The sequence below is a fragment of the Felis catus genome, chromosome E3 (genome assembly GCF_018350175.1).
Source record: "Felis catus isolate Fca126 chromosome E3, F.catus_Fca126_mat1.0, whole genome shotgun sequence".
NCBI classification, from domain to species: Eukaryota; Metazoa; Chordata; class Mammalia; order Carnivora; family Felidae; genus Felis; species Felis catus.
The window spans coordinates 37,392,046-37,418,917 of NC_058383.1; the positions used below are offsets into that span (position 1 = coordinate 37,392,046).

At 53.7% G+C, this 26,872-nt stretch overlaps 3 protein-coding genes across 13 annotated transcripts in view; 1 reads left to right on the top strand and 2 right to left on the bottom strand.

Annotated features, from left to right (window-relative positions):
• CE3H16orf96 (chromosome E3 C16orf96 homolog) overlaps positions 1–485 on the bottom strand; it is a 55,425-nt gene extending 54,940 nt beyond the window's left edge. Inside the window, exon 1 of one of the 2 annotated variants that reach the window (XM_019821010.3) lies at positions 352–485. The gene's annotated coding sequence lies outside the window, so the exon portion shown is untranslated. Of the gene's footprint in view, positions 1–326 lie in introns of both variants that reach the window. The other variant, XM_019821007.3, reaches the window with a different exon arrangement.
• CDIP1 (cell death inducing p53 target 1) lies at positions 309–25,249 on the top strand. Of its 7 annotated transcripts, none has more exons than XM_006942377.4 (6): positions 309–436; positions 21,846–21,923; positions 22,400–22,504; positions 22,606–22,761; positions 23,510–23,783; positions 23,893–25,249. In XM_006942377.4, exons 3-6 carry the CDS (start codon positions 22,420–22,422, stop codon positions 24,002–24,004), a joined length of 627 nt encoding a protein of 208 aa, XP_006942439.2. In that variant the 5' UTR covers positions 309–436; positions 21,846–21,923; positions 22,400–22,419; the 3' UTR covers positions 24,005–25,249. The 7 variants fall into 7 exon arrangements, with proteins under 7 accessions (XP_006942439.2, XP_044904118.1, XP_044904117.1 ...); XM_045048183.1 differs by lacking the exon at positions 21,846–21,923 and having other exon boundaries at positions 343–436; positions 23,893–24,029; positions 24,972–25,249; XM_006942378.5 differs by lacking the exon at positions 309–436 and adding an exon at positions 653–775.
• An 835-nt stretch (positions 25,250–26,084) lies between these two features.
• HMOX2 (heme oxygenase 2) overlaps positions 26,085–26,872 on the bottom strand; it is a 31,011-nt gene continuing 30,223 nt past the window's right edge. For all 4 annotated transcript variants that reach the window (XM_019821020.3, XM_006942384.5, XM_003998903.6 and 1 more), the window contains one exon: positions 26,085–26,826. In XM_019821020.3, the coding sequence (XP_019676579.1) occupies positions 26,699–26,826 (128 nt within the window). In that variant the 3' untranslated portion in view covers positions 26,085–26,698. The remainder of the gene's footprint in view (positions 26,827–26,872) is intronic.

A 26,872-nucleotide genomic window follows, 5' to 3' on the forward strand; every position in this document is an offset into this window, starting at 1 on the left:
CCACACCAGGCATCTAAAGCTTCTCCCATTCTGCGCACATTCGCAGAACTCACAGCACCTCCTCTCAATAAGCATTTGTTGACTAAATAATGGAAGGAAGGTGCACCTTGCTTGGACGGATGCCCTGGTGCCCGGAAGGTGGGAGGGAGCGCTAATTGGGTCCTTCCCTTAGCTTCCGGCTCCTCTTTCGCTGGACACATCTATCCCGGCCCTCCCACGTGTCCAGCCTTCGCCGAAGCGCCTCTGCTCACCCTGACTTCACCAGGGATCGTCACGTGTTGCCAGAAGCCCCGCCCCCGCGCTGACCTCATGGCTCCGCCTCTCACCGTGACGCCCTGCTCCAAAGCCTACCCGCCTCCTTCTGACAGACGCGCGACGGCGAGCTGCGGAGGTGGCCGTTCCTGCTGCTGCGGCCGCAGCGGGTGCCGCGGGGTCGGTGAGTCGCCTCGGCTACTGGAGACAGCTTCCCAGGGAGCCTCCCCCAGGAGCAAGGCTGGGCGTTTGCGGCCCCCGGGGGGAGGGGGGATGACCTCGGACCGCGGAGCCCCCAGCCCCCGCCTGCGGCGCCTGCGCGGTGCATGTCGGGCACTGTGGTCTCCCCGGCCCGCGGAGCGCGCCTCAGGCGCACAGACGGACTACATCTCCCAGAGACCTTTGGGCGGGCGGGGGGCGGTGTGCGCGCAAAGCCCCGCGGGGCTGAGGGTCTTGTCCTCCCAGCGCCTGGACCCCGGCCTGTTTTGGCGTTCGCTCGGCCTCGGGCGCCCGGCCTCCCGAGGTAAAGGGTCCCCGGGGGCGGCGCAGCGGGAGCTGATGCGATCCAGAGCGGCCCTCGGGGTTTTGACGTCGCACCGTCGCTGGGTTGGCCGGCTCCCCGCGGGGCTGTGGTTCCAGCTTCGCCAGGCCCGGGCGGGCGCCGGGGCCCGGTGCCCTGGGGGCTGCCGGCCCGCTCCTCGGGGTCCTACTCGCTCATCACCTCTCGCACATCCTCAGTAGGGAAGGTCGGGGAAATACCGTCTCCAGCTTTACGCGGCGGCTCTGTCCTCGAGGAAAGGGTGTCGGGGGCAGGGTCCTTGTGACGGAAGCCCCTGCTGAGCTCCTCGGTGACCTTGGCAGGCCCGAGGGGCCCGCGCGCCTCTCCCTCCCCCGCCCGTCCCCGCTCGCCGACGTCTGTAGGTCTCCGCGTCTGCGCCCGGCCGGAGGCAGTGACCTGGCCTGGCTTTGAGCCCGGCTTCGTGCCGTCGAGGACCTCGGTGTAGTTGAACTCTCACAGCTTTTTCTAGCCCGGCTTTGGGCACTTGTTCGTGGGTGTGCGTTTCTGTTTTCCTCTAAATGTTCCCAGGAGGCTTCTCAACAGGTGTCAGGTAAGGAGCTAGCGACTCTGAGTTTCTCTTGTGTGGGTTTGAGATCCTCTGCCTCAGAATCACCAGGGCAGGGCCTTTGTTAAAAGGGTTGGTTCCTGGGGGCAGCCCCCCCTCCCCCGGGTTCTGATTCAGCAGTTATGGGATGTGCCCAGGACTGTTTAATAAGCTCCCCAGCTAATTCTCAGTCACATTTGGGGTTGAGAAGCTTTATCAAAGTGAAGGACGGAGGTCCTGGGGCAGGGCATTTATACCAGCTTTGTATGTAACCTGGTCCCTCCTGCAAGGCGGGCAGTGCCAGGATAAGTGTGACCTCTCTCCTTGGCACTTGGTTTCTTATCTCCGGGCTGACTTAGGAGTTGGGTGGGAGGAGGTGTGCCAGCTCTGCCTTGCCCTCAATTCCCACATTTGATTATGAAGATTTTGAAAGATACCTAAAAGTTGAGAGAACTTTACGCTGAATGCCCATAGGCCGCCACCTAAAATTTAGAATATTTTATTGGATTTTATCACAAATCTAAGCAACAGGCCACCTTGTTTGTTTATGTATGTCAAAGTCAGTGTGGACATCAGTCTGTGTCCCTCCCAAATAGTTAAACACGTATATAAAAGAGTCGTAGAATCTTGCATGTTGTTTTTTAACTAACAGAAGCCCTGGGTGTTGAAGGTTTATCTCTCTGTCTCCCACCCCTGTGGAGCTGAAGGAGTTTCGAGGTTTTTCCTTAGGATAGACCCGTGGAATCAGGAAAGAACTTTACACGTGCTCTTACAAAGACTTGGAAAACAGCGGCCCATGGCTCCAAAATCACTAAGAGCAGAAACATGGAGTGTGGGACGTAGAGTAATATGTCAGGGACCAAAACTGTTTTGAGGGGCCACGAATGAAATGTATCCTAATAGATTGTTCCGGCATATCATGCCAGCCATAGTGATAGGTTGCCAGCCTGAATACTCTGTCTCTGCTCTTCACAGAGTAAGCTTGCTTGGTTTGAGCCTGCCTGTTTGGTGTATTTTCTAAAGCTCCAAGGGAACAGCGCTGCATAGCCCAGTTGACAAGCTTTGAGTCCCCTGGGCTGAGTACTTTGTTCTGTAGCCACAAACACCAACCCTTAATCCTTTCTGGTTGTCTGAGAGGGAGACAAGTGACCAGTCCTGTGGAAATTTGTCTCCGGTTTCAGAAACACCATTCAAAGGGCATGCACATCTTTTTATCCATGTAGGACACAGGGGACTGTGGCGGTTAGAGTCACGGCACCTTGTATTGATGTCTGTGTCCTTACATGAATGGAAGCGGTCATGCTGGTGGGAAGGCAGCATGCAGGGGGAGCTCAGCAGCTAATGTTGGCCCTCAGTGGGGAGGAGAGAGGAGAGCCAAGCTCACAGGGATGGCGTGAGGTTTATTATGCCTCCACAAAGGGACTTGGAAATGGAGTGTACAGAGGGGGAGCGTGCCAGTTTCTAGAACCCCATAGACGGCTTCCGGCTTCTCATCCTTGCAGTCGGGACTCTCCCAGGCACGTCTCCCCAGGAGATGGGAATACTGCACTGCAATTTAGTGCTGCAGAGGAGAGGGGTGCTGGGCCTGGGCCTGTGGCAAAGCGTCTCCCTGGAGAGGGCAGCCCACCCAGGGAGAGGCAGGTCTGGTTGCTCTTGAGCCTGTAGACCAAGCACCTCTCCTGCTCTGTGAGTCATCAGGTTCTGGTGACAATGGTGGGGTTCTGGGGCCAGTACTGTCTAGATTCGGCAGACCGTGCTGGGGGCACTTCTGTCGCTTCCAAGCTGTGTGACCGGGCATTTGCCCTCCCAGAACGTCACTTGCTACGTCTGTGATAGGTGAAAAGCAACACCCAGGTGAGATAGTCCTGTGTCTGTTCTCACTAAAAGATTAGTGTCCCCTCATGTCAGACTAACTAAAACCAGCACAGAATCATGCAGTGCAGGGTAAGGAAGTCCAGTGACCTGATTGCTTCCATAAAAGTGGTTGTGATGTTTTTTGGGAATGTCGGATCAATTTTCTAGAGAGCGTTTGTCATCGTCATTTTGGTGCTCCTTATCCATGGGTACTATGAGCCCCTTCGTGTCCCCTTTGTGGTCTGGCCACTGGGAGTCCCAGCACCATTGATTCTTACCACGAGTTCTCATGAAAGTCCAGTAAAAACTGGGGATGTGCTGGATACATGATGTGTCCAATAAGTGTTGATTCAGTCTGAATTCACATCTTTTCAATGTCTTTGTTTTCCCTTGAAGGAGAAATAGAGGCCAGGGAAGGCAGAGGAGATAGAGAGGGCTGAAGGTGTGTCCGGGGTGGGGTTTGGGGAGAATTCGAACCCTCTGTTCCTCCGGGAGGAAGTGAAACTTGTCACAGTCCTAATCAGTATTAAGGGCAAACGTCTTAGAGGCTGGGGAGGCAGCAACGAATGCAGCTGTGTTTTCAGGGAGTTCTCTCTGTACCTGCTTTGGGCCCACCTGGCAGCGTCCTCACCTGTGTTGGGTCTCACAGCTGAGGGATGATTTGGAAGATGGCCAGATAGTGGCACAGCAGGGCTGAAGGAGGTGATGCTGAGGGGAACATGGGCTGTCCTGGCCTCATAGTGAAAAGTGCTCCAGGGCATTGCCTGTGACTCTAGAAAAGGGGTCTTTTGGATTTTTGACCATAAACAAAGGCGCTTTCATCAGGAAATCAGGGACTCTATCTCTGCTACGGCTGTGTTCTGGCCCCGTGGCTGTGGGTGGTGGGCATTTGGGCCAGGAATAGCACAGGAAACCTGATTAGGCCGACCTCAACCCTCATGGACTCGCTTATTTTGTATACCCATGCCAGGGGCTGGGCAAGGCCTGTGGGGACCCAAGTGGGAGAGCCCCCCCAGTTGCTCTGGTTGGGAGGTGAGTAAAGTGTGAAGGGAGTCACAGGGAAGGCAGGGGGTCCGGGGAGGTGTGTGGAGGTTGAGGGAGGGTTCTGGGTAAGGTCCTTCTGTAGGGGTGGGGTTTGCTTTGTTTGGAGAAGAGCGCATTGCAATCTGGGTGGCTGCAGTAGAGTGCAGTGGAGAGACAGGGAACATGGGGCCAGGTCTAGACTCTTCCCCCTTAGACCTTGACCAGTAGGTGACAAAGTGGATCTGAGACCTTTCTGAACCATGACATTGGCAGGGCTTGCCAGAGCAGGGCCAGAAAAGAGTCTGGAACACCTCTCAGACATCCGTCTTGGAGACGGGGTACTGCTAATGACATAGGGCCTATGGGATGGGGAAGAGCCCCTGCCCAGAGTACCAGCCAGGCTGCATTACTTATCCACCGAGTCAGCCAGTATTTGACGTGCTTCCCAGAGCTGTGGAGATACTGGCCCCAGACCCTGTCCGTGCTATCCGGGAGCGGCTGGTTCTGCTGGGGAAGCTGAGCCCTTGACCCTAGTGTTCTGTTTCCCCTCTGCTCATGGTGACTCTGGTGTCCCAGGCCTGGAATCCCCACCGTCCTTCCTGCAGGGCCCACATGGCCTGAAGCCTCTCCAGTGCCCTGACCCACAGAAGCCCCTTCTCACCTGGAGCACCTGCTGTCCTGGGTTCTCATCTGGGTTTTGCTCAGTATCTTTTTCAAATTCTTCCTGAGTGTGAGCTGGCTTGGTCGCAGGATGTGCAGCTCCCTGAGGGCGGGGACCACAAGATGAGTGACCTCCATGGAGGGGCCCATGAAATGTTGGCTGAATTAAGGAGTGAAGAATCTAAGTCCCTTGAAAGAAAGAAAAGACAGACTTAGATAGTGACAGCTGTGCTGGTAATGCTGGCCCTTGCCGGTCTTGGGAGAGTTCCGCACTGCTCCAGGCTGGAAGGCCCCCTCGGACCCCTTCTCACCTCTTGGACTCTTGGGGCATTCTCTGCTGTCTGAGGCTCAGGCCTCAGTTTCTGTCCTGTGTAGACAAGCTGTGGTTATGTGTATTTCTGTGTGCATTTACCTGCTTTGCCTGTCCCATTTCTCTGTGGCCCCACTCAAACTGGCCAAAAAGAAGGCATGCCTCCTACAGGTGGGGGCTGAGTGCTAAGGGTTCCCAACCTCTAGCAGCCCCCTGTTGATGTCAGGACTTTGGGGACCCACATTAGTACACCAGGCATCGTGCAGGAAGTAGAGAGCCGTGGGACAAACGGACAACCTGATTTTCCAAGCCCTCCATCTCACTTGGAATAAAAGTGGATTTCCTCTAGCTGCCTGAGGACCTGGCCTGCCTCCCCCCGAGGGCCGGTCTCTCTGCCCTCAGCTCCTCCCACTCTCCTGGCACCCACGCTCCCCAGCCCCCAGCGTGGTGTGGGCACACTGCAGGTCTCTGCGCTTAACCCTCTTTGCTTGGACCTTCTTTGCACAGCTGTGCACGTGGCCTGTGCCATCTTTGGCCTGAGGGCTGCCCACTCTGAGAAACCCTCCCTGTTTAAAATTGCATCCCTGTAGCACTTCCTTCCCTGCTCTGTGTGCCTCCATGGCATGCATCACTGTCTGACAACTGTAATCTTTACCTGTTTCTGTGTTCTATCTCCCCCCAAATGTAAGGTCTGTTAAGACATGTCTTTCCCCATCTTCAGGGCGTAGGTAGTGCCTGGCTTATAGGTGTGCTGGGTGTTTATGTATTGAAGAAAGTTGCATAGTGTGTCTGCATTTCAGCTGTCCTGTCTTTGTAAGGGCTGGTAAAGTCCTGAGGTGTAGGGACCGTGGTCTGCGTGTGCCCTGGTGCTCCGTGAAGTACAGGTAATAATACATTGTTGAATACAGGGTTGAATTCCCAACTGAACATTCAGTGGCTGGGTTCTAAAGTCAGCTGGTGGAGCAGACACCTCATGGCCCACCTGCCCTGGAGAGGCCTTGAGTTGTCTGTGAGCTCAGAGGCTTGCAGGAACTGGGCTCCTGACGAGGCCGCGCACGCTCCCACGTTCTGGTCCTCCCCAGCCCGGCCTTCACTGAGGGAAAAGCAGGGGGACTGGTCAGCTCACTTGAGTTGTTTTCTCCTTCAGTTCTGGGTGAGTGAAATCCTTGTAAACTCATGGTGGCATTCCCGTGTGCGCAGCCCTCTGTGGGAGTGTGGGATCTGCTGGAGCATACTTTTGAGTACGTGTGAGAAAAGAGACTGGGCTGAGACCGGTGCGTCGAATGCACATCGGGCACGAGGCCGGACCCCTCTCCCAGAAGCTGGGCCGGCTCGCAGTCCGAGAGCAGCCGGGGGGGTGGGCGCTGCCTGTCCTTGCCCGTCACTGGCTGTGGCACTGCCCCCTGCCTCTGGTGGGTGTTTAGGCGATGTTTGAAGAGTAACGAATGTCAGCTGAGACTCTGGACTTTGTGATCTGTGATGATATTTCTCGCCTGAAAGGTGGTCTCTAGATGTGTGACTCATAGAGAAGTATGCACATGGCCATAAATAAGGCAACTCCAGATATAGCGTGAGCTCCCATTTTCCCAAGGAGAAGATCGAAAATAATTCTTCTGTCCCAAGTGGCATGAGTAAACTCTTTGGGCCAGATGTCCATTGACAGTGATAGGAATTTCGTTAACCTTCCATATACTATTTCTTGTAAGGTAATTCAAAATACGGGTTAGGTGTATTCCTCACTCACGTGCGGAGCACTTTTGTTCCCACTCTTCCCTTTCACCTTTGTGGACATCATGTCGTCGTGGACGCCAGCCCCGCCTGACTGGCACGCTTCAACTGGAGAGTGTATCCCTGGACTGTTCTGGTTTCTCAGCTTTTTCCATTGATCCTGCAACATAGCTTCTTACTGTGTGCTCCTGAGATGCTTGTCTCTGACAACATCCAACCATTGCAGTGGTCTCCAGGAAGAATTACTCATCTGCGACATGTCGACTGGTTTTGGCTTTTTTCACTTGGTGCCATCCAGACGACCTCTAGCAGCATGTCACGCTGGCACTGGTGAGGTTGTTGCAACTCCTGTTCTGCACCCAGCTGTGCTTTGTTTAAGATAATTGGGAGAATGCCCTGGAACAGGAAGGATGTAAATGATGTACGAATACTTCCTCACTGCTCTGGGCAGGGAGACCTGGATAAGGTCTGGTTAAGCTCCCCTGCTGGGCCAGCAACGACGCTGTAGTCATTTGTGTCTGAAGTAAGATTCTTCCAGCCGGGTGGCCGTGACTGTCGTGGCCATGTGGCTTGGTTGCACGTAGGGCCTCGTGCTTTTACATGGATCAGAATGGTATGTCTTGATCTGAGATAACTGGTTAAAATGGAGTCAGTGCAAAGACTGCTTTGTGTCAGCTCACAGGTAAGGATTCTTTCTTTTCAGGGCTTCATGGTTGTCTAAGTGATGGTTCTGTAGATTCTTCTGCTTCTAAAATTAGCTGGCCCTTTAGTTCACAAGCCCTGCCTGTCGGACAGGTGCAGATGACTTGTTTATTCATTGGGGGCTGCGGCTCTGTTTTCCACCCTCGTTCCATCCTCCTCCTCCTCTGGTCTGCGTTTCCTCCTCCTCCTCTGTCAGGCTCCGGAGGCCCATCCTGCCGGGAGGCATCTTCGAAGGCGGAGGAGATGCTGGACCACAGGTCAGAGGCCTGGCCTGCACTACCAGCGCCTGCCCCAGCTGCTGGCCTCAGGCGAGCCCAGTAACCTTGTCCGTCTCGGTTTTACATGCGTCCATTGGGCTCTTCTTCCTGCCCTCCTCTGCCACGTGACCTGCTGGCTCCCCAGGCAGGGTCTCTGAGGTTAGAACACCCTTGGATAGCGTTTATGTTCCAGCTTACGGGTCCGGACCCTCAGTTTTACTGGAGGACGCAAGGTGCCCTGGTCCAGAGAACCGGCTCCTGCTAGCAGACTCTTATGGGACCAGCATGAAGACCGTCACACCGCTTCTGAGAGGAGAGCTGGGAAATCGACAGTCCTCGGGTGTGCTTCTTGGACTATTGCTTTTCCTGTAGGCAAAATTCGATTACAATTGGAGGTATCTTTCAGGATTGAGGAGGAATATGCCTACATTTATGAGCCTTTTTGGGAAGGAACCAGTCAAAGGAGCCGCTCATCCTAGAAAAATTAGAAACTACAGGTAAAACTTTCAGTATGTGTGTTTGTTTATAAACAAGTGATCCAAAATCTTCTTACCTAGAGAAAACAATTCTTCACATTTGGTGTGTAATTTGTATGTAAATATATATCTTTAAAGTAGAATCACAGGGTGCCTGGGTGGCTCAGTTGGTTAAGCATCCGACTTCGGCTCAGGTCATGATCTCACAGTTCTTGGTTCGAGCTCTGCTCTGTGCTGACAACTCAGAGTCTGGAGCCCGCATTGGATTCTGTGTCTCCCTCTGTGCTCCTCCCCCACTCATACTCTGTCTCCATCTCTCTTTCTCTCAAAAATAAACATTAAAACTTAAAAAAAAAAAAAAAGACAACCTTTCTACCTCTGAAATGGGTCTGTATCATGTTCTGGGGTGAAAAATATTATGCTGTATGGATAAACCACGTGGGTAACCAGTCCCTTTGGTGGAACACAAGATGTTGATACATACAAACACTTTGCATGTGACTCTTTGCTCACGTGTTCACTTATCTCTAGGACAAGTGCCTTGAAATGGAATTAGTCAAATAGAATGAAGAGGTAGCAAAATTGTCCTCCAGACAAGCCCTACTAACCTGCTCTGCTGTGGCCCGCGTGCTCCTGACACTCGGGGACTCAGAGTGGTTTGCCGAGGCTTTGACAAGAATTCAGCATGATGTAAATTGTACAGTTATTACCGTTGTCATTGTCACAGCTCCTGGAGATCTTACTGCTTTTTAGTTTAGACCCATTCTTTGAGTCCTGTCTGTCTGCCTTTTGATTTTGCTTCTAAGAGCAACCAGTGTATTTTCTCTCTTTTAATTGTGGACTTCTCATGCTCTGCTTGCGGCTCCATAAATACAAGTGACGTGAGCAAGAATTTGTGTTGAGCACCGTGTGACAGGCTCTGAGCTGTGTGCTCCTCCCAGCCTCATTTATGCCTCTGCACACGTCTGCGGGGGCAGGGGCTGCTGCTGCCATGTTACACATGAGAAAGCTGGGGGACCAGACGGCTGGTGTGGGGTCTGGCGCCCGGGCACCGGGTGAGGATTCTGTCCTTTCAGCTCGACCTGGGACTTGAGGGCACAGGCCTCCCTGTGAAAGGGCACCGGTGATGGCTCGTGGGGCCATTGGCTTGGGCTGATGTACTAGCTGTTTGGCGCGGTGATCGTGATCAGGGAGGAGCGTGCAGGCTGGGTGGGATGAGAGAGGCAGATGGGAAAACCAGATCTGCTTTCTGGTCCTTTCCGTGTCTTTAGCTTGTTTTGAATATTTAGAATTCCCCTGGCATCAGATAAGCCCCTGTTCACGTGTAAAAATACGTCGTTCGCAGCCACCAGCGATGCTATCTGAGGGAAGGATTGTCTCTCATCCCGCCTCCATCGGTAAGAACAATGGAAATGGGCCACAGGCAGGATTTCCCAGGCCCTCTGGGGCTAGAACTTGGCAGCTCAAGGGCCTGCTTGGTGAACCTGTGCGGAGGCTAGAGAAAGCCAAGTCCATGGGAAGTCCACGATGGGAGCTTTTCAGCTATGGACCACTTGTCGACATACTTCAGCCTAACTAGCACTGTACCTTCTTTTAAAGCATTTTTAATGTTTATTTTTTGAGAGAGAGAGAGAGAGCAAGTGCACGCATGAGCCAGGGAGGGGCAGAGAGAGAGGGAGACACAGAGTCTGAAGGGGGCTCCAGGCTCTGAGCTGTCAGCACAGAGCCCGACACGGGGCTTGAACCCACGAACCGTGACATCATGACCTGACCCCAAGTCAGATAGTTAACTGACAGAGCCACCCAGGTGCCCCTAGCTCTGTACACTTTTTTTTTAAATTTTTTTTAACATTTATTTATTTTTGAGAGACAGAGAGAGACAGAGCATGAGCAGGGGAGGGGCAGAGAGGGAGAGAGGGAGAGAGACACAGAATCCACAGCAGGCTCCAGGCTCTGAGCTGTCAGCACAGAGCCAGACGAGGGGTTTGAACCCATCAACTGTGAGATCATGACCTGAGCCAAAGTCGGATGCTCAACCGACTGAGCCACCCAGGCATCCCAGCACTGTATACTTTTAATGACACTTGTATTCCTTCCTTGAGAATAATCAACTTGAAATTTACCAGTCACAAGTAATTTCCGACTGTAGTATGAGAATTGCTGGAAAACTAGCACTTCTGTTTCTCTTTGATTACTGGAATTAGGTCTGGCTGCATTTACGAGGAAACCCAAAGAAACCAACTTAAAGCAAGTTTGTTTCTTTCTCACACGGAAGAGACGGGAAGTGGTAATCTCAGTGCCTGTGTGGTGTCTCTGGTCTTCCACGGCCTGGGCACCGTCACGTGTCTTTGGTGTGGCTTCCATGCCCAGGGTCACCTCGTGGTCAAGCATGGCTCTGGGAGCTGCTGCATCCATATTCCAGGCAGCGGACAGGAGGGCAGGAGGACGAAAGGTGGCTCCCCTCTAGCACCTTCCTGCCAGTCCTTACATCACTACTCTATGACTCACTGGCCAGAGTGTAGTCGTGTGGTCACAGGTGACTGGACAAAAGGCTTGGGAGTATCTTAGCTAAGACGTTGTTGCCCTGAATAAAAATGGAGTGTGGTGGTCCACGTAAGGAAACTGAGGCTCAGAGAGATTCAGTAACTTGTCCAAGGTCCTACAGTCTGTCATAGTGGGCAGGATGCCATTGAACCCTGTGCTCTCAAAACTTTATTGCTGGTTGAGAAAGAAAGTTGACATCTTTGTTCCTGAAGACTGAGTGGTTGGGGATGCGGGGCACCATTTAGGATCACAGGCCAGGAAAGAAGAGGCCAGGGCGCTGCTGTGGAAGTGCTGTGGGCTTCCCGGCCCTTGACCCTGCCTGTTGGTGCAGCTCCCCCATGGGGGTCCACCGTCTGTGTGCTCCGGCAGAGCAGCCCCCTGTGGCCGTGCAGCTTGAACAGGGGCTCCAGGCTGGGATCTGGCCACCCACAGCGGTGCGGCCTCTGTCCTTCACCTGTCACTCCCCATCCAGCCACTGCTCCCATCCCCTCCTTGGCCTGCTGGTCTCATTAACTCCACCCCCTCCTGGCTTGCTCGGAGAGCCATTCCCTGACCCCCAGAATGTGTCCAGTTTTTCTGTGCTTTCAAAGTCCCCTAGACTACACTGCACACTTTGTAATTAGGTTTGGCGTTTGGTGTGGTTATTTAATGCCTGTCCTCCCCCGGTTGATTGTGAGCTTCTGGAAGGCAGGGACTGTGCCGTCACTTCCTGCATGCTACACAACTACCGCTGTGAACCAACAGTTGGTTACTCCCAGAAGAAGCACCGTCCCACCCTGCAAGGACCTCTGTGAAGTGGCGATCACACAGACTGTTAAGCCCAGCCCGGGGGGCTTGGGATAACAGAACAGTGCATGGTGTTGCCCCGGAAGTCTGTGACTGTCCCTGGCAAGTAAGTCCCCCAGTCATTGACACCTCCCGTTGGCCTCGTCCTTCCGTGGCTTCTCCACATCCATGTCTCAGTTCTCACACAGCCTCCAGGGAGGTCAGGTAAGGTTGGGATGATGCACTCACATGTGGGCCGGGCCTCCTGTGAGGGGGTTCAGCAGGGGGCAACGCAGGCTCTCCTTCCCCCTTTTCTGGGTGGCTTTTGGACACCGAGAGGGTGTTTGGCTTGTGTACCCCGGGCCTCTAACCTTCCTGGGCAGCGGGTGCCCATCTGTCCAGCACGTGGGAGGCTGTGGGCAACATGGAAAGCTGAGTTTCCCCAACAAATCCCAAAGTCCTGCTCCAAGCCAGGTACCTGGAACATGCATCCTGGGGACAGAGGAGCCCCTCTGGGGCCAGCTGGCTTCCTAGTGCCACTGCTGCCAGGAAGGTGGTTCCTCCAGAGGGGGGCAGTGCGCAGGCCAGCCCGCCTTCAGAAAGGTCCCGCAGCTGCTGCCGCCCGGCCACCTTGCCCCAGGCTTTCGGGCAGATGCCCAGAGTGTCCGGGCTGAGCACCCTTTCCAGGGGCGTCACTGCCTGTGAAGGTGGGCCCTTTGGGAGCAGCCGTCTGGTACCTCGTACATAGCATCTCTTCAGGAGTCCCACGGAGCAAGTGGCCTCAACTTGGCTCTGTCACCAAGGAACTCTGCGGGGCTGAGCTACTCAGAGGGGGTTTGGTTCTGAGACACCCCAGGATCCTGTGGGGAGCACACACCGGGACCCCCGCAGTTGTAGGGGCAGGAGCTGTGTGGCAGAGATTCCGAGTCACCCCAGGATCCTGTGGGGAGCACGCACCGGGACACCCACAGTTGTAGGGGCAGGAGCTGCATGGCAGAGGCCTTGGTGCCTGTTTCCTTTTCTTTCCTGTTGCAGGTTGTTCAGAGTGAACGATGATAATAGCAGGTGCCATTATTCGGTGTTCTGTGCTAGGTCCTGAGCTACTGCACACATCGTTGACCTTAAACCTTGCTCCAACCCCCCGAGGTAGGCATGCTTTCCTCTATTTACAAACTCTGGAATCTGAGACACGGTGAGGTCACACAGCTGGAAAGTGGTCAGCTGGTATGAGCTGGTCAGATGCTTCCTGGAAAGCCCACGTCCCTGGGCGGGGCAGCCTCACCGGTTGGGCCACTCCGGCTCTCCCAGCTCTCCCTGGCCGTGGAGCCCCTTCCAGTCTGCGGGCTCCCCTAGCCCAGCAGTACTGAAGCTGTGATGTGTGCGGTCTCCTGGAGGCTTCCGGGAGTCTGACAGTCACAAATCCAGTGACGCTAAGACATGGTATCGCCCTTCTCAGCATGCTGGCTTTGCTTTTGTGGTGCAAAAGCAGCGAGGGCACCAAACTGCTGTTCGGATTCTGTTCACCACACCCATGACTCCTACGAGAGAAAGCAGTAAAAATGATTAATTTTATTAAATAATGCTGATCCTCGACTACACATCTTTTTAACATTCTACATGATGAAACATGTGACAGATCAATGCACACACCAAGTATGATGGATGCCCCAGGAAGAAGCACGTGTATAGTCATTTGACTTGTGAGCTGAACTAGCTTTTTCGTGGTGCTCCACGTTTCCTTAAAAGAACGACTAATAGGGGTGCCTGGGTGGCGCAGTCGGTTAAGCGTCCGACTTCAGCCAGGTCACGATCTCGTGGTCCGTGAGTTCGAGCCCCGCGTCAGGCTCTGGGCTGATGGCTCAGAGCCTGGAGCCTGTTTCCCATTCTGTGTCTCCCTCTCTCTCTGCCCCTCCCCTGTTCATGCTCTGTCTCTCTCTGTCCTAAAAATAAACGTTGAAAAAAAAATATTTAAAAAAGAACGACTAATATACAAACCATGGTTACCTAGGCTTGGAGATTTAGTGGGCATTTTCTTCAAAATGAACAGTGAGCCCGCTACTTCAAGGAAAACAATTGCCCTCTGTTTTTAGAATTGTCGCCAGTGATAAATTTGTTCTTCTGTTTGTGGCCAATGATAAAATGAACTTTCAAGGGGAAGTTAGAATTATGAGAAACTTGTATCTGCCACTGTGAGCTTGACAGTTTCCCATTAGTTACAGACTCTTCTGATGAGATTGGAGGTGTTACAGTGTGATTTGAGTGTGGGGAATGCTACGTAACGTAAGGTGTGTCCCCGCTGTTAGTTCTACGTAGTTGGGGCTCCGTGTTTTCCAGATGAGCCATGCGTGCCGTTAGAAGCCATGCATGTGTAAAAGAGCCATTCGAAATGCAGAGTAGAGGAATGAATTGTTACCAGGCATGGGAAAAATTCACTAAGGATTCAGATTCCATATTGTAGCTAACCTTTGAGAAGGTACCACTTGTCAGGTTTGGCTGTGGTATGGAAGAATGTCCACAATTACGGATCTGAAAGGACTATTCCAGATACTTATCTGTGGGAAGCTGGATGTTCTTTAGTACTTCAACCAAAACAACATAGCACAGCCGACTGGAGGGAGAGGCAGACACGAGAACCCAGCAGACTTCTCGTAGGCCAGAAATTAAAAAGGATTCCAAACATGTAAAACAATGCCGGTTGTCTCATTACAGTTGTTTAGGAAGGTAGTTGTTTGGGAAGGTAGTTATTTTAACTATTTATGTTGACATGTAATGCATTTATTGTTTTTTAATGAATTAATAAATTTAAAAGTCCTCATTTTTCATTTCTAGTATGGCAAGTATTGGTAGACCACAAAAACAAAACCTTTTTGGAGTCCTCAGTAATTGAGTGTGAGGGAGTCCGGAGACTCACAACACTAGAGAACTGCTCTTGCAGGCCCCTGGGGAGACTGAGGTCACAAATTCCTCCTCCTGGGCACTGTCCTCCGCCTGTGCCCCTCCTCCGTCCTCCAAGAGAGCCCTCTCATGCAGGGATGGGTCTTTGCACCAGGCATTCTGTCCCTGCCCTGGGTCTGGGGTCCTGTGGGAGCAGGGCTGGGTAGCTCGTGGCGGTGTGCGGGGGACGGTTCAGGTCTGCAGGAGTGTGTCCTGTGGGCCTGGGCCCGGGTCCACCCAGCTCCCGTGGGAAGCCCGCCTTGGATCAGCAGCAGCTTCTGCAGCAAAGGGTGAACAGTTGGGAGCACAGTGGAGCTCAGAGGCATTTCCCAGGGCCCCGAGGTCTTGTGCTTGTAACTCCTCCCTGTGATGTGAGGGGACAGAGGAAAGCAGCTGAAATCGGTGCACCAGGAGGTGAATGCCTCCTCTGTGTCACCAGGGACCAAAGCTGCCCATTGCTGCTCTGTCCTAAAAGTGTATTCTTTTCAAGATTTTAGTCAAGCAAATAATACAGATACCTCTTTGTTTAATAGATGTGTGTGTGCTTGCGCATGTGTGTAATGAAAGAAGTCTCACCTCTCTTGACCGTGACTGCCAGACTTCAACCCCAGAGACGATGATCTTGGTCTGGGTGTTTCTTCTCTGTCTCTTTGATTTATAACGGTGCACACACAGAGACAGATAGCTACACCTGGGTGGGTTTTGCTTTTGAGGGATGTAATATTATAATTACATATAATAATGTATAAATACATATATCACATGCCATCCAATCCACCCTTTTAAAGTAAACAGTCTGGGGTGCCTGGATGGCTCAGTTTGTTGAATGTCCAGCTCTTGATTTCGGCTCAGGTCATGATCCCAGGATCGTGGGATCGCGCCTCAAGTCAGGCTCCATGCTGAGCGTGGGGTCTGCTTAAGATGCTCTCTCTCCCTCTGCCACTCTCCCCCGATTGCAGGCTCTCTCTAAAATAAAGATAAAGTGCCCAGTTCAGTGGCTTTAGTATGTTGAAAGAGCTCTGCCACCTTCACCACTGTCTTGATTCCAGAGCCTTATTGTTCCCCCCAGCAGACGTGTGTTTTGACCCTAAAGGGCTCTGCTCCCCTGCACAGTGAGTCTGCCAGGCACGTGTCATTATCACTGTTCATGCAGCCTGGTCAGGAGGCAGGGGTTCTAGTCCCAGGAAGACCAAAGCTCACAGAGGGTCTGTGACTCGCTCAGGGCCACCGGCTTCAAGGCCAGGGCTGACTCCGGACTCCAGACCTCCACACTCTCCATGTATGCCCTGTTTTCCCGTTAACCGGTGACTGACATGAGGCAGATCCTTGCCGTGCTGTGAATGGGAGAAGGGGGTGGGGTCTTGGGTTCTTGCCTTCCTGCCCCCACATTGGAACCGTGTCCTGTCCTTGGAGCTATCCCGTTCCTCATCTGCTTAAAGTATTGTGTTGGATGCAGACAGGGCCTGGGATTGGTGGGGTGGGAGTAGGGGTGGTGAGGCAGTAAGACAGTTTTGCTTGGTTTCATGGCCCCACAGGCTAAAACCCCTAGCAGGCACCTCAGGACATCATTTCTTTCCTCACACCTGGGGAAGCCTCACTTGGCCCCTCCAGCTCATCAGAGGAGAAGCAAGAACCTGTCCATGGGCGTTAGGCCTGATTATTCTCTGTGGTACGGCTTAGGGTGGAACCCACCTTGGGGTGCAGGGCAGAAGTTTGTATTCTGCAGTGGGCTTGCGCTGAGTGCCAAGTGGGGCCAGGCTCCAGTGGCTGCTGGTCCAGCAGGTGGCACTCAGGACGCCACGGGGCTGAGGGAAGCTGTGGGCAGCTTTGCAGAAGGGGCCTGGCTCTGTGCCCGGGAGATCCATGCCGTCCCCCCAGAAGCCTTAGCACCTGCTGCCCTTGGGAAAGTGAGATCACGGCAGAGACAGGCCAGCCATAGGTCCACAGACAGACAGACGTGGAGGTGGCTTTCATCTCAGTTTAGGGTGACTTGAGTAATTCCATTCTACGTGGACACACAGTGGGTCCTAGCCTGTGTTGATTGTGGGTGTGGGGCCCAGGCTGGGCCTCAGGTGGCCCCATCCTGTCTCTCAGTGGGCCAAGAAGCATGTGCAGGCCTGCCCATGCATCTCTTGCCAGCGACCACTCGGGACCTCTCTCCTGGGCATACTGCCCCCGTCCTTTGGGGCTCTCCTGAATCTGTCCTCAGCTCCCCAGGGCCTTACTGTCCTGTGGCAGGCCATGGCCCTTTCCATTCTAAGGGTTTTCTTGCCGATCTCAAGGAAATGAGTGTGCAAAGAATCACAGTGGACAGCGCGGGGGGTGCTGCAGCACAGGGTGTATCTTACAGTCCACAGCACCTTCTCAGGAGTCTTGAGCCTTCTAATTCATGAGCCACCTGGCCCAAGCTGCCTCCCTCCCCCAGCAAAGGTCAGGACTGTTACTTCCAGGGCAGCCTCAATCCTGAAAATGCAGTCAAGGGGACACTGATGTCCTCTGTCATTTTGACTCGAGGGTCCTGTGACCAGGTGCCAACCAGTAACCTAACCTCCACCCTGCACACATTTCCAGATCCTGCTTAGTTTCAGCCTCTGGAAAGCAGCTCTGTTTCCCAAGGGTCATTGGCTTGTAAAGTAGGAGCTGTTGGGGCTGGGGCATCACTTTCATCCAGGACTAAGTGGAAAATCCCTCAGTGTCCCTAGACCTTCACTGGAAAATAGGGAAACAGGAACTGAAGGGTAAAGAGAAGCCATTGAAAACACCTGACACTGTGATTGTAAGGATGTGTGACCCTAGGTGTGACAGGAGCGTGCTTACTTTCTCAAGGTGGGGTGGTAGGAGGGCTTCCCCGTGGGACCGAGGAGGACAGGTTAACACCCATAGCAAGCACCCCAGGAGTGTCCAGAGACTGCCTCACCAGGTCCTCACTCAGGAACATCTCTTGGACTTCTGAGGTTGTGCAAGGTGTGGGGAGTCTGTGTTCCTGGAGTACACTGCCCTTGAAGCCTGCATGGGGCGTGCCCCTGACTGGGGTGCCTGCACTGTGACTCTGTGACATGACCACTTCGTTTAAGAGTTGTCCTTTTTGGGGGGCACCTGGGTGGCTCAGTTGGTTAAGCGTCTGACTCTTGGTTTCAGCTCAGGTCATGATCTCACGGTTTGTGAGATTGAGCTCCGCATCTGGCTCCATGCTGACAGCACAGAGCCTGCTTGGGATTCTCTCTCTTCCTCTCTGCCTCTCCCCTGCTCACTCACTCTGTCTCTCAGATAAACAAACTTAACAACAAAAAGAATCATCCTTCTTGTGTGATGTGCTTTGGCTCACGGAGGGCACCTCTGCTCCCGTATGGAGTCCTGGTGTCCTGGGTGCCCCATCTCTCTGCCCTCACACCCGTGCGCTGCTGGGGACCGGACTGGGAGACTGAGAGGCCAGTCTTGGGTTTCCGGGACTGCATGTTGACTTCACTGAGCTCCCAGGACCCCTGGCCCCCAGACCCCCTTCTTCTGTTGGGAGCTACAAACCGATGGGGACGGGGTCTGGTGGCCTTCCCTAGCCTCTGGTGATACATGCTCCGACCAGGGTGTGATCTCAGATTACACGTTTGCATTTGTAGCTTAATTTGAGCAGTGTGCATTTTTATTGGAAAACTTGTGCTTTTGGACATGTGGGTTGGGTTTTTTTTTTTTTTTTTTTTAAGATCATAGCAGTCTTACAGTTTTTATTACACCTCACATGATGCAGTTTTGTGGCATGCACATTGGTTTTATATTGGGAGGCGCTGGGGGGTGGAGATTGAATTCCAGAAAAGTTGATGATCTGTTTTTCAGAAACCTTTTTCCGTACCGAAGGGGCCTACTGCCACAGGTCACAGTTCCAGAAGGCAGCTGGAAGATGGTTCGGTTTGGATGTAGAGGGAGGGGAGGGAGTAGGGGTAAGGCAGTGAGTCAGGGGAGCAATAGAGCCCTGCTGTGCAAGGGAGGCATGGAGGCAGGTGGTGGTACGGTCTGTGGCCTGAGTGGCAGTGTCCCTGTGCACAATGCAGGTGTCCATGTGGCTGGCAGCTGTGCCTGCTGTAGGAACAGCGGTCGTCGACTCAATCAGGTGGGTACCAGGGGAGGGCCTTGCCCTGTGTGGCGGGCTCGTGCCATCATTATGACGGTGGAATTCCAGAAGCAGAATCACGTGCTCTCAGAAACCATGGAATTAGATCTAGTGATGATGGTGAAAAGGCAGGCCACTCTTGTGTCTTCAGAGGTGGCACAAGTGCGCATGTGGCCCCGGGACACGAGGGTGCCTGGAAGACCCAGGCTGGTTCCTCTCTCCCAGCACCCGAGAAGCTCTTCTTCCTGGCCGGGTCCCTGGTGAGCTGGGACCTGGAGATAGACAGTGGTGCCACCTCAGGGGCATCCCAGATGGTTGTAGGATAGGAGTTTAAGGCAGGTATTGGCCCATATCGGAGAGACTCAGTGTAATACAGAGTGTTCCGCCGACGCAAGTCAAGTCTCTTAAGGAATGCTGCCTTTTCCTGCCGTCGGGAGGGCGCCTGGTGGGCTGGTAAGGATCCCCAGGCCCAGCACACACATTCCAGTCCTGCCTAAGCAGACCTCGTGTGATGCCCTTTAGAGACTCTGTGGCCTCCCTTTCTTGACCGTGCACTATTGAAATTCTCCTGCAGGCAGGGTTGGTTGGTGGGAGAGTCGTGCCAGGGTCCTAGACTTGACTCTACCTCTTATATGCCATGTGACCTCAGATAAGTCTCCTCCTCTTCTTATATGCCACATGGCCTTGGATAAGTCCCCATCTTTTCTTGGTTTCCATGTCTTTAAAGGATTATTAGAAGTAGCAACTCAAAAGAACAGGTCATAATATATAAACTCTTGGGAGATGTTCTGCTTCATAGTGGTCAAAGAAGTAAGTAACCAAGTTGTCATTTTAACATTACACATTAGCAATTAACAGTAGTATCCAAAGTTTGTACTGTAAGTTGCCATCATCCTTCCCGAAAAGCACAAAGTGGCCATACCCTTGGACCTAATAATTTCACTTCTGGCAGGTTTGACCAAAGGAAATAACCCAAGAAAATGAAAGAGTGTTAGCCAAAGGTTTTCTGTCTCGCGTTTTTTTTTTTTTTTTTTTTTGTTTTTTTTTTTCTGAAAGTAACAAGAAGCCTTCTAAATGCCTTAATAATGGTTGGTAAACCGTGATGGGCCCATTTTAGGGAATGTTAAAATTGATGGTCGTGGTGTCTTGTAAGATGGAGAAAATACACGTGATACATATTAAAACCGTCACACCAGCAACTATATAAAAATATGGGTGACTATGCGTAAGACAGGCAGGGATATACAGAGAGACTGGCTGCGTGAGATCGGGCAATTTTTTTTTAATGTTTTATTGACATAATCAAATATTATATGATTTCCCCATTTAATGTGTGCGGTTCACTCTTGTATTTTTAAAATTTTCTTTATTTTGAGAGAGCACAAGCTTGAGCTGGGGAGGGGTAGAGAGAGGGAGAGAGAAATAACCCTAAGCAGGCTCTGCATTGTCAGTGTGGAGCCTGATAGGGGCTTGAACTCTAGAACTGTGAGATCATGATCTGAGCTGAAATCCAGAGTCAGAGGCTTAACCGACTGAGCTACCCAGGCGCCCCAATTCACTGGTTTTTAATATATTTTGCAACCATCATTACTACCAGTGTTGGCAAGGAAACCAAAAGGAAACTCCGTATTCATCACTCTCTGCCCACCCCCACCTCCTAAGCCCTGACACCCATGAATATGATTCTTGTGTCTGGATTGGCCGGTTCTGGATGTAAGGAATCACACCGTATGTAGCCTTTTGTGTCTGGTCTCTTTCACTGAGCGGCCTGTTTTCCAGGTTCATCCAGGTTGTAGCATTCCACTGTGGGCACACATCAGCACATGTACAGTTGGGCTATCGACCTATCAGTGGTTGGATGCTGTCAGTTGCATACGTTTTTTGGCTACTATGAAGAATGCTGCTGTGAACATTTGTGTACAAGTTTCTGTGTGTTTTCCCCGTTCTCCTGTATACACACCTGGGAGGGGAATCACCTGGGTCGTGTGGTAATTAACTGTATTAACCTTTTGAAGAACCACCAGGCAGTGTAAAGGTGCTGTGCTTTCGTGTGCCCCACCCCCAGCAGTGTGGGGGTTCCAGTTTCTCTACATAATACTTGTTACTTTCTCGTTGTGGTAACAAGAAATGGTACCTCATTGTGGTTTTGACTTGCATTTCCTTTTGGCTAGGTGTTCAGCTTCTCATGTACTCATTGAACATTTGTTTTTATCTTTGGAGAAATGTGTATTCAGATCCTTTGCCATTTTTTAATTGGGTTTTTTTGTTAATGAGTTAGAGTTCTTTATATAGATATTGTAAATACAAGTTCTCTAGCGGGTAGAGGATGTGTAAAGATCTGTGCCGTGTGCAGTCTCTCCACTTTCTTGGTGGTGCCCTTGAAACCCAAGCTTTTAATTTTACTGATATCCATTTTATTTCTTTTGCTGCTTGGACTTGGTCTCTCAGGCCCTGCCACTGATGTGTGAAATTTAACGAGGCTCCAGGCTCCCTCTGCCCCCCGTGGGGTCGTCTGGGGCCCTTCATCCCCATGTGGCTCTGAACTTCACTCGTGGGCCTCTAGGACAGAGATGGTTTCACTGCATGTCTCTCTGTCCTGTTTAGAGTTAGTTCCTATTATTTTATTTCACTTAAAAAAACATGAAGCCCTACTTCAAAATGCTAATTTCTAGCCTTCTATGCTGGGCACAGTGAAAAGGAGGGGCCTTGCTGAAGGAGACAGGATGCCAACCCAGGGCAGGAAGGCCCCAGGTTTCCCGTTTCTCCCCAGGGCCCAGCAGCAGGTGCTCAGGGAGCCTTGGGAGGGAAAGAAGTGAGGGAAATGTTTCACTCTGCATCTTCTTTCCCACCCATCCTCAACAAGCACAAGGGCCTCTGTGCCGCACGCACAGCGGCTGTGAGAGCTGGGGAGTAGGGAGACGCCTGTTCTCATTTCTTCCTGCAGTGGCTGCGGGTCTGTGGGGGCCAGTCTGAGCCTGCTGGGGAGGGACTTGGGACCAGCAGCGGAGAGGAAGGGGACCTGAGTGGGTGGGCAAGTGGGAGGGTGCTGTGCTGGGAGGGGCGGAACCAGCCCCGAATGGGGGAGGGAGTGTGGCTGAGGCCTGCCTCTTCTCCCCCGCCCCCCCCCCCCAACAGCTCCCCAGAGGCCTGCGTGTCTGCGTGGCAGTGGAAGGAGCCTCTCCTGCTTCCCCTTCTGACTGCCTGGGATTCGAGGTAACAAGTCTCCCAGATCTCTCCCACAGGCAAGCCACGCAGTGCTCCGGCACGGAGGCAGCTTGCTGCCGTGAGGGAGGGAGGGAGGAGGGTCTGCCTTACCATGTTCTGCCCTCACAGGGCACCCTTGCCCTCTGGCTCAGATGCAGGGGCATGGGTGATGGTGCGGGATGGTGGCTTTGGGCCTGGCATATCCTTGGCAATGGTGGGGCATCTCCAGGGCCTAGAGGGAGCCCACTGACTCCAAACCCCCTTCCTGAAGGAATTAGTCCTAGTCCATAAGCCCTGTCCCCACCCAGAGCACGGAGATTTACGTGGAGGAGTAAAATAGACTTGAGCTGCAAGGGCAGGGCACACCTGTGGGAGCACTCACGGGAGGCTGTGTGCTTGGGCTCCGAGGACGGTCACAGGCCGATGCCTGACCAGCATGCAGAGAGAGGCTGGGAGCTTGGTTCACGTCTGGGTTTTTGTTCCAGGCCCAGGAGAAGCAGCAGAGATGTCCAACGAGCCACCCCCTCCTTATCCTGGAGGCCCCACGGCCCCCCTTCTGGAGGAGAAGAGTGGAGCCCCACCTACCCCAGGTAGGGCTCAGTGCCCCTGATGGTCCCAGCTCCTAGAAGCTAGTGCCTGACTCTGCAGCCACTGCCCTCTGAGCTCCCTCTTCCTGCCCTTCTCTGTCCAGGCCGCACCTCCCCAGCTGTGATGCAGCCCCCACCAGGCATGTCGATGCCCCCCGCAGACATCGGTCCCCCACCCTATGAGCCACCAGGTCACGCGATGCCTCAGCCCGGCTTCATCCCCCCGCACATGAATGCAGACGGCACGTACATGCCTCCAGGTAAGTAGGATAGGGGAGCACAGGGTCTGCCCTGCCCAGCACCCGGTGTGTTATCTGGGCTGCCATCCACCCTTTGGTGTAGGCAGGTGGTCTGCCTACCGTGTGTTCTCTAGTAAGGGGGGGGGGGGGCTGCCTCTCAGTGTGGACGGTTGAGGGGTGGGGCACAAGTGTCCTAGAGCAAGGCGCTGCTGTGCAGGTATTGTGGGCAAACCATGTGAGCCCTGGGCCCTGCTGGGGGTAGGGTTAGCTCCTGGGAAGGCTCCTCAGGCCTGTGAGAGGTACTGACTCATGGGTGCTGCAGGGGCCTCTCCCTGCCAGGGCGTGGAGTCTGGTGGAGGTGTGGGCTCCTGCTCACCCAGCAGTTCTCCAGAAGGACTCCTCAGGCTGGAGAAAGTCCCAGGGCTCTTGCACAGGCGGCCCCAGGTATTTCAGTGCAGGATCTGACGCTGGTGGGAAGGAGAGCCCTGTGTGCGTCAGAGGGGCTTGGGCTGGTGTGCGGCGAGGCTTTCCCTCCTGTGGGACACGGCGCCCTGTCCCCTTTGTGCCAGAGGCAGGGAGCACACACATGAGGTGCTCACAGGGTCGGGACCAGGAAGGGCTGGGAGACTGTCATGGTCACCTTGGCCCAGGACCTGGTCCCTGAGGCCTCATTTTGTGTCCTGGGGTCCTTGGGGCCTTGTGCTTACCTCTCACGTGGGGCAGGTGGCAAGCCAGCCACGTCTTTGTTCTGTTTTCTGTGCCATTTCAGGTTTCTACCCTCCTCCAGGCCCCCACCCACCCATGGGCTACTATCCACCAGGGCCCTATCCGCCAGGGCCCTATCCTGGCCCTGGGGGCCACACTGCCACAGTCCTAGTTCCTTCAGGGGCCGCCACCACGGTGACGGTGCTGCAGGGAGAGATCTTTGAAGGTGCGCCTGTACAGACGGTATGTCCCCACTGCCAGCAGGCCATCACCACCAAGATCTCCTATGAGATTGGCCTGATGAACTTCGTGCTGGGCTTCTTCTGCTGCTTCATGGGGTAGGTGGTGTGGGTGCCTAGAGGGTAGGGGCTGGAGTAAGCTTGGGTGCCCTGGGTGCCCTCAATGCCTTCTCCTCTGACCTCCCTGCCTTCCCGGTCTCTGATTCAGGTGTGATCTGGGCTGCTGCTTGATCCCTTGCCTCATCAACGATTTCAAGGACGTGACGCACACGTGCCCCAGCTGCAAAGCCTACATCTACACGTACAAGCGCCTGTGCTAACGGAGCCGGGACTGGACTCCCTGCTGTCAGTCTGGCCCCCTGTGCTTCTGCTCCCCTTGCTCAGTGGCTCGCTTCCCCGCTCCCATTTGGGGATGGAAGCCGTTCCACCGGTCCCCTGGAAGTCCTGTCCTTTTTGGCTTGCCCTTCCCTGAGCATCTGACTCTTCGGCAAAAATTCTGTTGGATTTAAGGCCAAGGGTCAGCGAGTGGCAGGGGGATGGCACTGAGCCGCATGTTGCTGGTTTGCTTGGTGTTTGTGATGAGGAAGATAAAGTGGGAAGGGTCTCCTCGCACAGTCTCCCTGCTGGGGTCTCTCTCATTCCTCTTCTGTACAAAGTATAGATTTGGTCCTGACTCTCCCTGGGACCAAAAGCAGCCAGAGCAGAACTGGGGCCTGCACTGGGGCTGTATCTGTAGCCACGGTTATTTCTGATCTGCTGGGCTGAGAGTGGGGGAGTGGACCCAAGCAGGACAGGGACATAAGGCCTGGCTCTGTTTTGGGGTGCCAGAGGTGGGCATGAGTATTAGAAGGAATGACTCTGGCCCTCAGAACTCAGAAACTCAACACCTTTTCCAAGTGCCCAGGAGTCACCTGGGGTAAGGTAGAGAGGTTAGCACACCTGCAAGTAATGGGGTAAGCAGTTAAGGCTCCCGCTTGCCAAGAAGGGACTTGCCTCTGGCCCCTGCCCAGCTCCCTTTCTGGCCACCCCTCCACAAACCCATCTCTGCTAGTGCCAGAAGGAACGCCAGAAGGAAGCTAGAGCCTAGCTCATCTGCCTGTACCACATCCTTGCTGTGTGAGAGCAAGACCTTTGCCCAGGGGCTGGCGTAGCCCGGCCAGGACCGGAGGGGACAGGGACCGCTTCGCAAACACGCTCAGATTTGCAGTGCGTTCATGGATCCTCTTCCCAGTAAACGCTGGGCCCCTTCTCCTGGCTGACTTGCTGTCACTGTGCTTGTTTCAGCAGCAGGTACTGCAGCAGGAGCAGCTGTGGCACTGGACTAGGACAGGCTGGGGATGAGGAAGGAGCAGCCACACGTGGCGGAAGTGCCCTGGTGGACACCTGCCCTGGGCCTGAGCCCACACTGTATTTCCTGGTTTGTCTGTGAACTTGATCACGTGGACCGCTGTACCCGCCGCCCCTCTCCTCGTCTCGCACTGCCACTGCATGGCCTCCTGTCACTGTGAATCATGGCTGCTCTCAGTTTGTAGTTTCTCATTAAATTGGCCCTTTCACTCCCCTGCCCTGGGCCTCTGCTCTCTTGCCTGGCTTCCTTCTTCAAGGGAAAGAGGGTGGGCTAGAAGTGGTCAAAGGGCAGGGGCTTGAGTCCTCAGGGTCTTAGCGCTTATGACCCACTGACTTCCCAGAGAAGACAATAAGCCACTTGGGAATCCAGTGTGGAGGTGGACGAGCCCTGGGATGCTAGCTGTGACCTGGCTGGGATATGAGTCCACTTCACTGCACTGTAGGGTCACCTTACTGTCTCTGATCCTGGTCTCACCCGTCTCCACACCATGGCATCTGCCCACACGGTCTGCAGGCTGGAGCCCCCTGGCTTGAGCTCAGGGTCATCCCACCCTGCAGGCAAATACCCTCGCTCCCTTAAGCAAGACAGCAAGCCACTGGGGCTGAGGCTTCTGGTCTGAAGGCTAATGGGAGGTAGGCAATCGGCCCCCGGGTTGAGCCAGCTCCTTCCCTACCCCTCATCTTAACTGTGAAGTGGGTTGGCTTGGTCACGAGTTGAAGACCAGTTTTCCCCACCATTTAATCCTTTTTTGAATAAAAGTTTTGCAGATCCTCAAAATATAAAACAGGAAATAGATTCCTATCAATAAAAGTATTTAAATTCACATCTGTATTTTAGACCATGAATTGTTACATAATGCTCTTGATCCTTATTTATAAACAAACTATCTCAAAATGTAGGAAACCTTCAAAGCACTTCTGAGAGAAAATCACAAGACCAGATGATAGATTTGGCTCTGGGCAGAGGGCTGTGAGGTGACCAGGAGTGTTGAGAGCACAAGGCCAAGACTGGCTGCGAAGGATAATGTTGGCGCCAGGAAAGAGGGAGGCAGCTGTCAGAGTCCACTTTATTGAGTGCTGTAGCATTTACACAGGTCAAAGGGGATGCGCCATGGCTAAACAGACCCCCCTCTCGGGTTTCTGCTTGAGCAGGAAGAGGACTGGCTACTCAGGATGGAGCTCCCAGGGCCTCTGAGACAGGATGCAAGCCCCCCCCCCCCCCCCCCCCAAGGACAGGCCTCCTCCCTCCCACAGAGCTACAGCAACCTAGGCTTGCTGGATGCTCTGTTCCCACTAGGGGAACAATACCCACCTAAATGCCAGCACAAGGAATGATGAAGGGAAGGAGCCTCAGGATAAGCGGTGTGGGTGCCCTGGGAGCAGAGCTGGTTCCAGAGACTCAGACTGGCCTGCTGAGCTGCACTGGCTGCTCCCGGTACCATGGCCCAACGGCTACAGGAATGGAGGGCCTGCACCCTGCTCGGCATCTAGCCCACACAGAGGACGCTACAGGCAGAGGCTTTAGCGTCTGGCTTTTATTGGTTGCTTGTTTTCTCAAACCCAGCATTAAAAAAAAAAAAAGTCACCTGAGGTGGTAGTTTAGTCACAGGTGGGGATGGGCCAGTGGTCAATCGGGAGGGTGGCGCCAAGGCGGTATGATGGGTCCTTCACACGTAGTACCAGGCCAAGAAGCCGGCAACAAGGGCTGCACCAGCGGCCAGAATGAACTGGAGGCTAGGCTTACTCAGCACAGCCAGGGCTGTTCGGAAGGGGCAGCTGCTGCCCTCCAGGGCACCTGTGTGGCGGCACCAACAGGGGACAGGGCATCAGTGGAGAACGCT